The following is an 11,865-nucleotide window of genomic DNA, read 5'->3' on the forward strand; positions in this document are numbered from 1 at the left end:
ATATTAATAAAAAATGATAAGTGGTAATAACTGATATATTTTGATCTCGAATTTAGTATGTGAAACATCCACCACATTATTATTTAATTTTTTAAAAGATAACCTTCACTAGCAATAACTACCCAAGGTGAGTATTGAGTAGTTAACATTAATAGTGGAATGATGCTAAAATATTCCATTATAATAACATTAAAGAAAGTTATAAAAAAATACTAATAGCTAAGTAGAAAGTTTGGCATAAGTTGAAATGTTGTACAAAAGAGCATTAATTTTTAGGTATGTCAAACACTTAATATCTCGTGGATATAGATTTACTTGAGCATAGTTGACTTTTGCAAAAAAAAATATAAAAACACATTAAATTAAATTTTAAATCCAAATGGGTTCATGTTCATTGTAACTCTCAGGATCAAAATGAAGTGTGCATAAGGCAACACCAGAGTTGAAAATTTTAAAATCCAAACATTACATAATAGCATTATATACAATTAGGTTTCACACGTGATATCAATTCCTTCATACACGCCACTTGTTTATACAGGACAATTCACACATAATTAATTATTGGTTTTATTTGGTATATTTTCTCACTACCTTTTTATACGACTTGCAGAGTTAATTAATCTTTGATAATATTTTATTGTCGGTTCAAAATGAGTTTAAATTCCTAAATTGGAAATTACTTGTCATTTTAGTTATGTTTGCAAATGGTTTCTTCACGTGTTTACTTGCACGTGACTAATTTAAAACTTTGGTTAATCTTATGTTCTAAGTTTTAGCAATGTTTTCTAAATGCTATTATGAATTCATTAATGTGTTGTACTTTTTGTGTGTATTATAAGTCTGTGGTTATAGCCACAATATTATCAAATTCTTAGAACATTAAAAGCCTGAAATGTTTCAACAAATACTCGTACCTTTCTACAATAACATGAATTTTTATTTTTAATTCAGATTCACTGATTTTTTTATTGAAGCAATTTTATTTTTAATTTATTTTCAGATTAAAGACTCTGCATCTTTTTTTTAAAATTAAAATTTTTTTAGTGTTTTTTTAAATGATATTTTTACTTTATGTGAACAAACCTTATTGGAATGCATCGATAGGTAATTCTTTTTGCTATTATTTAGAACAATGTTTATTTGTGTGATTTTTTAGACAATACATTTCCCTCAATTACCCCCAACAGCTATCCATACACTTCTGTTAAGTTAGAAATCACATCCTATGATAGTTATTTCTTTGTAGATAAGAAGTCTTAGCTGGATATTCTTTTAGGGTTTATGAAAATGGGTTATTACTAATGAAAATAAATTATTAATTATAGTTATAATAAATATTAGGTTTAATTAAATTTTAAATAGCTTGAGTAATTTTAATTAAATATTGGTTAAAATATTTGTTTATTGAATATACAAAATAGTTTTTACTTTTGTCTAAAGTATTTTTATATTTGATTTTGTGGTCTAGGGATAATCATATTGTTATTTTTGTTAATTCACTGGTCAACTCACTCTTTCTTAAAAAACAAATTGACCGAAAAGTTAAAAAAATTAAAGAAGGAAAGAACAATTTAATCGGAAAGTTGAAGACAGGGTTAATGACTTTCTCATCTTCTTCACAACAAAATCAAACATGTATTTATAAAAAAAATTAAAAACACTTAAATTTATAAATTAATTGAATTTTAATTAAATATTAATAATGTATAATGGATTATTATTTTTTAAATTATCAAGTAATATAAGATTTTTTGTGAAAATGTAAATGTTTAATTTATTAAAAAAAATATTACTTTTTGTTTGCTGAAATGATATAATATACCATATTTTTTATGCACACTATTTATTTTTAGTTCGGTGCTCTCTTAATCCTTTGAGTATTATTTTGTTCACTAAATAAGGGAGGGTACCTGCAAGAAACTTTGATGTTCAAGTTGCTTAAGCAACTCATATGAATGGTTTATTTGTTTAAGATCGAGGTGACAAAAATGGGGATTGATGGTCATCCATCGAGCCAATCTAGCTAAGAGGTCGAGATGTCGAATAGTATACTGGTCCCCCAAGCTCAAATGCCGAAGGATTTGTCGAGTTTTTTGAAAAAAAAAAATCTTTTAGTATTGTTGACGAGTCGAGGTCTTCTCGATTTTGGGTATCAGGTATACCCATGTGACACCTGCGTGAGCAATGAGAAGTTGTCTCATTCGTGATTGGTCATATTTTCTTTGAGCAATGTGCGTAATGAATGTCGAACAATACGAAACTACTTCCACTACAAGTGTTATGGTGCTTGTTTCCTAGTTGGTATGGAGTCGTTTCTTCCCTTAACTTCCATTCATTATCGTTCAGCATGTGATTGGGGTCGATCATGACCATGACCTAGTTGGTTCCCCCAGTTCTGAGTTGAGTGAGATTGTCTCCTCGATCCATAATTTTTGTTTCATGCAAACATTTTTTTTTCTTTTAAAACATATCTTTCTTTAGCCCCTTTCCCTTTAATGTTTTCAATTCTCTTCGGAGTTCCATTAACATCGTCACGATGGGGTCTTCTTGTAATCTCACTTGTCCCACAGTGGACACCAAAAGATTCTTACGATATCAAATGAGATAGTATACTACAACCTTGATGCACAATGTTCCTGCTAAGCTCAGTCTTCTCCTCTTAATTAGGTTTTAGTATGTTCACAAAGAAGGAGGGTACGTGCAAAGACATTTCAATGCTCAAGTTAGTGTAGTATATTAATGAGTCATAAATGTTACTAACTTACTTCTTACTTGTCTCTTAGCCATCCATGTATACTATTTTTTTGATGAAACTTATTGTGGACCTTGTTTAGACACAATCCTTTTGATAACCTATATTTATAGCTTGTTTACGCTATGATATTTGATTAAGATTTTTAATTAAATTACCATTTTGATGATTTGTTACTCAAACAATTCATATGAAAGGTCGATTTGGTTTAAGACTGAAGTGATACGGGCAAAGACCGATAATTATCTGATCGAGAGGTTGATAAACCATATTATATTAAAGCAAAAGATACCGAAATACAAGAAAATACATTTTTTTCTTTTTTTTTTCTTTAAATAGTATGTATTTTCTATGTGTTTTCACATTTTTATTTTTTATCCTTTAATTTATTTCCTACGACAAAAAAGGACGAGACTAATTATTAAAGAAAACACTAAAATGGCTTAATCTTCATAAAATTCGATCTCTAACTTTGTAAAAATCAAATTGTTTAATCAAATAATTTTGACACGCGTTGAATTTCATTAATGTAACCTTTATTTTAATAAACTTCACTAGGTACATAAAATATATAAAAAATTATACAATTTAAAAAGTAATGAATATTTTGTAAATCATTTTGGCTTATACTTTCTCCCGTGTAAATATCACATTCAACAAAAGATGAATCTTCGAGATTTCGATCACGCTATCCATATGTAGGCGGCATAATGGGTAACATCAAAAGTGTTATTTTATTTAAAGTTTTATCAAACAAATAATATTTTATTAAATTAATTTCACGTTACGTGCATGGGATGACACGAATGGTACCACATGTGTTTCTCAGAGAAGGACCCTACTTTTTTCTTTGGAATAAAAATCTAACTCAAAAGGGACTTTTCCATTTCGTTTTTTTGCTCAAGGAGGATGTATTGTATTCCACAATAGACTATACTCACTCCTCACACATATTTCTCGTTATCATAATTATAGATGATTCATCAAAACAAAATTTTCACATAATATTCATTTTAATTAAAAATTTAATTTTTAAATAAATTTTAAATTCAATTTAATTTTATCAAACATATTCATAAGATGAAGTTATATATATATATATATATATATTATGTAATGTTTTTATTTTTAATTGATATAAAATCTTTAACACATTACTCTCAAGACCTGTCAACACGTGTGTAGATCTATATATCATTGATGATTAAATAGTGATTCAAAAAGGGTCCAAATAATATAACAAATCAATAACAATCTTTAATTAAGATAAATTTTAAATGACTTTAATAATGTATTAATAAGTGATTCTTAAAACTAACTCAATAAAACTCACTTGTGAAACGTGTTTCAATTTTTATTTATATATTGTAAAATATTTTTATTTTTAATTGATCTTTAATAGTTTTATAAAATACAATAAAATAATACATATTAATCTTCTTTGTTTGTAATACTAACAAAAAAATGAGGTTAAAAGTGGGAGAATAAGGTTTGGGGGTGTTTGATACACTACATAGACATTGTCACATTAAAGTGAGTGAGAGAGTAAGATGAAATATGTGTACATTTATGATTGGATCTTCTAAACAAAATAAAATAAAGATAAACATAATCCTTTCATAATAAGACCTCCCCTAATTTGTCCCCATCCCAATCTTCACTCTTTGCTACCAACTTGTTAGCCTTTAGTAGGACCCAAGAAAAAAAAAAATGGATCTAAAAATAAATAGTATAAAGTTTCAACTTGGTACCAGCACTGCTTGTTTTCTACTCGAAAATTGCCAATGAATCGTACAGATAAATTTACCACACAATATTAACATTTTAAAAATATGAAGTAAAAGATTAAAAGATTCCATACAAATACAAGGTTTTTCTCAAAAACTGCACCATTAATTGTTTTTTTTTCTTCAAGCGCGTGAGAACTGAAGCAGCGCACAATCACCAATGTGGATTCTCATCGCTTTCGGGATAAATACTCGTGTGTGTGTGTGAATGCACTTTTGGAGGGTTGGAAAAAATTGTTTTTCAAGTGTGTGTATAACAGTGGATAAATATTAAATATTAAAATAAAAATAGAAATGATAAAAAAATTATAATTTTGAATTAGTATTTTAAAATTAAAATTAAAATTAAAGGTGGGACACGTGTTTGTGCAATAATATATGGGAGTAAATGTAATTTATTTGATGTTAGTGAAGTGAATTGAAACTGGTCCCTGTGTAGAGATAATAACAAAAACGAAAACACGGCACACGGGTTATACTTAAAGCAAAACACGGTCGTTTGTGGCATCCAGTGACTTAATAATTACTCCAATTTTCTATTATCTTTGTTGTTGTAAGCCAACCACCCCCACCGGGTGTGTCCCCTTTGAGGACTAGCCTTTTTGGTTCTTTCTTTTTTCTCACAAAACGATAACTCAAGTCATCACATAAAAACCCTTCTTTCCTCTCTCTTTCTCAGAAATTCGGGAACGTCATTAGAATGCCGGCGTGGTGGAGTAGAAAGTGGAGCAAGACCAAGGAGGACCACGAGGAGCCCGAGGAGGAGGAGGACGAAGAGCCACGTGCCGGGTTTCCGTTGAGTTTCATGAAATCTCCGGTCGCCGTTCGGAGGGCTCAGCTCAGTAAGAGTAAGAAGAACAAGAAGAAGCCCAAGAGCTTCGACGACAAGCTCAAAGGGCTTCCGTTGCCTCGTCCCACGCACACTCACACCGATCAAATTCAAACGTTTGGATCTCTCTCGGTGTCGGGTTCCAGCGTCAGCTCCTCCACCTCCTTCGACGATCACCCAATTTCGCCTCACTTTAATGCCAACAGGTTGTTCCGCTTCTGATTCCTTCCTTCCCCGGTTTTTGGCACCGTGTCTCGTAGAGTAGTAGTTCTGTAACCATTTCCCATCATTGATCGCGTAAAGTACACTGATTACTGATCCATTCCCTTTTCTTTCTCTCTCCTCTGGCTCCTTTTAAAAAAAAAAATGGAAAAAAAAAATTGCCGCTTATTTTTTTGTTAAAGATTGTTTCTGTTCTTTCTCGGTTGTGATTGAAAAGTGACAATTTGTTCTTTATATATAAATATGTGTGTGTGTATGGAAAATTTTGTTCAGAGATAGATAGTTATCCACTTAGATCCTCCTCTCCCTAATTTTTGCTTTGAATTTTCTTGTTATTATGGGGGGGTTTAGATTGTGGTCGAGATCGTGGTTTAGTTGCATAAAGGGTTAGACACCGCGGTTTCAGTTGCAACTTCAAGGTTTTCGGGTGTCTCAATCGTAGTCATTTCAGTCGCGTTTAACTGCAATTTCTTGCAATATTAGGATAATGATTGTGATCATAATTTAAAACCTTTGTCGTAATCTTGGACGGAGTAGGAAATTGCAGACATATGAAGGTGATACAGTTGTAAAGAACCCATAAGTCTTGACTTAGTGGATGAAATCACTGCGGAAAATCGATTTAGGAAACCTTTGTTGTTAGGAATTGTAGGCCATGTGTCTGTGACAAATGGTTGAGATTATAATATGTAATTCTTGGTGCTGATGGTGTGAGGAACAGAGCGAATATGGAATGTTCAGGGCGTTTTTCCAATCTGGTGATGAACTAATTCATGTTTTGTTTATTGTGCAGAGGACAAGATGAGGTGAGGTTCAATGTGAGGTCAAAAAGTCCTGGCCCTGGGTCAAGAGGACCTACTAGTCCTACCTCACCGCTTCATCCAAGGTTGCATGCTTTGAGTCTTGACTCTCCTACGGGGAAGCAAGACGAGAGAAGGAGTGAGTGTCATCCGTTGCCTCTTCCTCCTGGCTCTCCAACTAGTCCTTCTTCTGTGCTTTCCAATTCCATCACACGACCAAATGGACTGTTGGAAAATGCTACCAGCAATGTGTCCAAATGGAGAAAAGGAAAGCTTCTAGGACGAGGAACATTTGGGCATGTGTATCTGGGATTCAATAGGTAACTAACTTTATTAATTTTTAGCCGTCAAATAAAGGAAATTTACTGTCAATATTATTTTGGGTTAACCTGGAAATGGCATGCATAATTTGCAGTGTTTGAATTTGTGATTTTGCTACCCCATGTTTGTAATGCATGACCAATAATCAAAGTAGAGTTATTACCACTGATTGAAAAATTAATGGCTGAGTTTAAAGTATAATAAATAAATTACGAAGTAGTTATTCCTTTGATTTTCAAATCAACAATTATAGTTCTATTATATGTACGTAGTTATTTCATCATTGATCTTTTGGAGTGTGTACTCTCTGACTCAATGTCCATGTTCTGTACAAATTACTGAAACCATTTATATTCCACTTCCTACGTTCGACAGTGAAAATGGGCAGATGTGTGCAATAAAAGAAGTCAAGGTTGTCTCTGATGATCAAACATCAAGAGAGTGCCTCAAACAACTTAACCAGGTAATCTGATGTTTTATCTAGATTTAAACATGATGCTCTAACACATTATATAGTAATTTTGCAGCTCTTTGTACTGTTGTGTTGGAGTTTGCTTTAATATGTCCAATTATGATATTGTAGTCCACGAGGTTTTAACAAATTCTCTATTTGATTACAGGAGATAAATTTGCTAAATCAACTTTCACACCCTAATATTGTTCAATACTACGGGAGCGAACTGGTATGCTACAACATTCAAAGTTTAAAATCATTTTAAACTGTATATACCCAATACACCTGTGTGCACTCAGAAAAGAGAAATTGAAGAGTTTCCACCATCATGTATATAACTTATAGATATGCCATTTTCAGGTAGAAGAATCACTTTCCGTATATTTGGAATTTGTCTCTGGTGGTTCTATCCAAAAGTTACTTCAGGAGTATGGTCCATTTAAGGAACCTGTTATTCAAAATTATACCAGGAAGATTGTCTCTGGACTTGCCTATCTGCATGGAAGAAATACGGTACACAGGTAATCTGTTATTCCTACTCAATTTATAACATTGCATTTAAGCTTCTTTATTCTTTCATATTATCAACGTGGTTTCCTTTTGGCAGGGATATTAAAGGGGCAAACATTCTAGTTGATCCTAATGGTGAAATCAAATTGGCTGACTTTGGAATGGCTAAACATGTATGTTCATCTTATCCTGTAAACAACAAATTGCTTCTAGCTCACTTCAAAAGTGAACTACATCTACTGTTTTGTTAGAAAAAATAATTAATTATGCATGTGATAGTAAAATTAGGTGAGAGTTGTTACTTAAAATTATTTCGCTTGCTCAAGGTCAAAAGTAGCAAGTATACTGATTCCTAGTAGCAGAGACATCTCCTCTCTGTTGGATGCACACGCTCCATCTCACATACGTGTACTCCCAGTATCTCACCCTTACACGATGCATTCCACTCCCTCAAACACAAACTCTGTTTCTCTGAAGTGTTTTATATTTTTTTACTAGATTTTATTTTACTGCTACAAAGAAAATGTAATCTAGAGAGCTTAAACAATGATTTTGTATTTTTTATTCATTTTTAATGCATTATCTCTGACATTTTATGGTTCTTGACCAGATAACTTCTTCTGCCTCAATGCTTTCATTCAAAGGAAGTCCATACTGGATGGCACCTGAGGTAAGTTGTTTTTCCTATTCTTCTGCAATGTTGATTTTTTTTTTAAGTCAGCATATTCTTCTCTTCTTTCTCACCGTAACCACTTTCTAATGATATTTCCCTTTTAGGTTGTGATGAATACAAATGGCTATAGTCTTCCGGTTGATATATGGAGCTTGGGATGCACAATTATTGAAATGGCAACATCTAAACCTCCATGGAGTCAGTATGAAGGGGTAAGATAATTGATATTTCAGAACTAGCCTTTACTTGTATGATTCTGTTTGATGAATATGAATGGCTAATTTTTGTTGTTGTGTTGGATTGAATAGGTAGCTGCCATATTTAAAATTGGGAACAGCAAAGATATGCCAGAAATCCCTGAGCATCTTTCCAGTGATGCAAAAAATTTCATCAAGTTATGCTTACAAAGAGACCCATCTGCTCGCCCAACGGCCCAAAAGTTACTAGACCACCATCCCTTCATTCAAGATCAATCAGCAACAAAAGCTGCAAATGTCAGCATAACTAGAGATGCTTTCCCTTACGTGTCTGATGGAAGCCGGACACCGGTACACAGTCTTGGCTATATATTTATTTTCTTTGATATGTTGTGTTACTTCTTACATACTAGTTCCTGGCATGCTGCAATTGTCCTGAAATTTGGATGACTGAAGATGTTATAAAGTATTTGATTATATATAAAGATGATGCACAAATACTTGATATATCAATAGACTTAGTTATTATCTATATGCCAAATCACTATGATTCAATGTCTGGATATCATATATTGGCTTGTTTAGGTCTTCCAGTCATGTATGTAGATGCATTTTGTACTCCATCTTATGTATAGTACTATTAAGCTCTAAAGTAAATGAAGTGGTATAATAACCTTCCCCTAATTGGTTGTCCACATCATTGTTGTGTTTGTTTATAACTTAGGCTGCATACATTTCCTTTGGAATTTGATCTTCTTCCTGCTTTTGAATGATGTTGACTTGTTTTGATGCATATCACATGTATTGGTTAAGTTCGTATGGCAGAAAAGCCAGAAAAAGTTGAAGTTGGAGAATAAACAAAGGAAGTCATTCCTTGGTTTTGAGTGAAAAGGAAAATATATGAATAGACCATCGCAGTGGAGTAGATATTACAGGGGACTTAAATGTTGTCAGAATTATGTGGAGGATCCCACTAGTTTTTTAGTCAAGATTTTTCTTTTTCAAATAAGGTTCATTTTGTAGATTAATAAACTTGTGATGTCAGTTTGTCCAAATTCTCGTAAAATTTAAAGCATGAATGCATGATATTAGGAACACACCAAGTTCCTTTGAAACTAGTTGATCTGGGGAACAAACCCCAACCAGGACTCTTTTGCTTGTATGTTACCTCCCTGTTACATGTCTCGGGCCTATTTCTAACAAAAACAAAATAAAGATTTCTAAAATTTAACACACATTTCTTGCCCTGAATAATGTGGTTTCAAAGTTGGACTTTCTGAATAAATGTTAAGAGTTAACGTTTTCATCATTTTTATCTGTTTGCAGCCTGTGTTAGAGTCCCATTCGAACCGAACAAGTATAACTTCCCTCGATGGAGATTATGCATCAAAGCCAGCTCTTGCAGCCCCACGTGCGTTAAGAAGTCCAAGGTAAAATATCCACCTATTAACCATAATTAAGGAACGGATTTAGATCTTGAAATTCTTTTGTGATTCCCTTTGTTCAGAGATAGCACAAGAATGATCACATCTTTACCTGTATCTCCCTCTTCAAGTCCATTGCGACGGTATGGGCCAACGCACCAGAGCTGTTTCTTTTCTCCTCCTCATCCAGCTTATACAATAATGGGACAAAGTAGTTACACTTTGAATGACGCATGCTCATTTCCTGTAAGGTCAAATGCCACGTTGACTCTTGATCCTCGGCATGAAACATCTCGGTACAAAGCCAATACACCACCTGGTGGATCTCCAAGAATGAGACTCATTTGAGTTGAATTTGTAAATAGCTACAGAACTAAAATATCTGTCTCACCAGTCGTTCGTGGATGGACTTCAATATGGACTCTGAAGCACAAACTATCCAAAAGATTCTGGTCCATTCTTTATACATGAAAACCAGATGACAGAAAAAATGATTCTGGCCGTAAGCTCTTGGTGCATTGGATTGGGGTGGGGAGACTTTGCTGCTTGTAACAATTTCTTGATTATTGTAAATGCGATGTCTTACTATGTTTGTAGTAACTTTATGTTGTATAATGCTAGTTCATGGCAGTATAAAAAAATAAAAAAAGTAACTTTCACAGCCACTCTTTTCGTGTTTGAATTAGACATTCTGTTTAAGATCAGGTACTTGTACGGCAGCATGAACAAATTAGCTGATTAGCATCACCGGATCAGAAGCATTTTATTCACTTTCATGTGAAATTTTGGAAAGGTAGTTAGTATAGGACTATAAAGAGAATATGATCTCAACCAATTGTTCGATAATTTATATTTAATTTTTTTAATTTATGAGAAAAAATGAATGATATTTAGTTATATAGAAATGAATAATATGATTTGTATGGAACTGAAAGATATTTTGTTTTTTGACTTAGAAGGAGGGAGAAACTCACTCATATGTAACATTTTCTAAGTGTTAGATGGTAGATCTCCAATCTTGCCCACATGAATGAATATGTGTTATTCAGGACAGGTGGACACATATACTTTCATGGTATATATCATGTCATGGGTTACCTTCGATTCCACATCATGTCGATGAATGATTCTCATACACAACCTATAATTTTATGAATATTTTATCTAGTAGACCCAACAAACATTGTCTTACTATTGTAATGTTGCACTAGTCAAGATTCTTGATTTGTCTAACTCTTTTTTATCTCCATCATCAAACTTAACCCCTATCAGGTAAATTTAGAGATAGTAACTCTTGCTTAACTGATCTGCAGATCACATTACCTATTTTCCACCCACCATCTTTGTTTGATCTTAGTTCAAAGAAGTGTTAAGAGAGTAGTTATTCCACCAATATATTTGTGGACAGTTACATATAACACTAGTATTACACTAAGAAGAGAATCTCACAGAAATTATTCATACAAATCTTTTTGAAAAATTCTCTTTATCTATTTTGAATTTTAATATGTATTTGTGGGTGTAAACGAATCTTATAAATATAGATTTTGTTTTCTTTTTTATCTGCTTTGGATAAGTTTAGGATTTAGAAATTTTGTATATAATTAATTATTTTGATATTCGATTTACATGTTGTAAATTGATATTCATCTAGGTGCGATCTTCTTTCCATTTATGATTTATGCTTTAGTATATAACTAATGAATTTTGGTTAGAAAATAACATTTATAATACCAATTAGACAGTCTTAGTGTACGAAAAGTGACTATTAAAACTATTAAAAAGTCTTTATTTAAATAGTAATTATGAGTTATAATTTTAAGTGTTCTAGAAATTATAGAAAAAAATAAGTTTTTTGAGTGAAAAATAAAGAGTGTCGTTTCAATTTCAGTT

The 11,865-nt window shown here is 32.4% G+C and overlaps 1 protein-coding gene across 1 annotated transcript; it reads left to right on the forward strand.

Annotated features, from left to right (window-relative positions):
• The first annotated feature begins 5,048 nt into the window (after nucleotides 1-5,048).
• LOC137812483 (mitogen-activated protein kinase kinase kinase 3-like) lies at nucleotides 5,049-10,637 on the forward strand. The gene is made up of 11 exons (XM_068614472.1): nucleotides 5,049-5,577; nucleotides 6,387-6,713; nucleotides 7,090-7,177; nucleotides 7,335-7,397; nucleotides 7,529-7,689; nucleotides 7,776-7,851; nucleotides 8,289-8,348; nucleotides 8,456-8,563; nucleotides 8,660-8,899; nucleotides 9,875-9,978; nucleotides 10,056-10,637. Exons 1-11 carry the CDS (start codon nucleotides 5,243-5,245, stop codon nucleotides 10,318-10,320), a joined length of 1,827 nt encoding a protein of 608 aa, XP_068470573.1. The 5' UTR covers nucleotides 5,049-5,242; the 3' UTR covers nucleotides 10,321-10,637.
• Nucleotides 10,638-11,865: the final 1,228 nt, after the last annotated feature.

This window comes from Phaseolus vulgaris, chromosome 2 (genome assembly GCF_000499845.2).
Source record: "Phaseolus vulgaris cultivar G19833 chromosome 2, P. vulgaris v2.0, whole genome shotgun sequence".
In the NCBI taxonomy this organism is placed as follows: Eukaryota; Viridiplantae; Streptophyta; class Magnoliopsida; order Fabales; family Fabaceae; genus Phaseolus; species Phaseolus vulgaris.

Bases quoted from the DNA above. Each gene is read 5' to 3' on its own strand.
- LOC137812483 (XM_068614472.1), top strand. From the start codon at position 5,243: ATGCCGGCGTGGTGGAGTAGAAAGTGGAGCAAGACCAAGGAGGACCAC. The intron at 7,178-7,334 runs GTAATCTGATGT...ATTTGATTACAG, and splicing joins GCCTCAAACAACTTAACCAG to GAGATAAATTTGCTAAATCA. The intron at 7,852-8,288 runs GTATGTTCATCT...GTTCTTGACCAG, and splicing joins ACTTTGGAATGGCTAAACAT to ATAACTTCTTCTGCCTCAAT.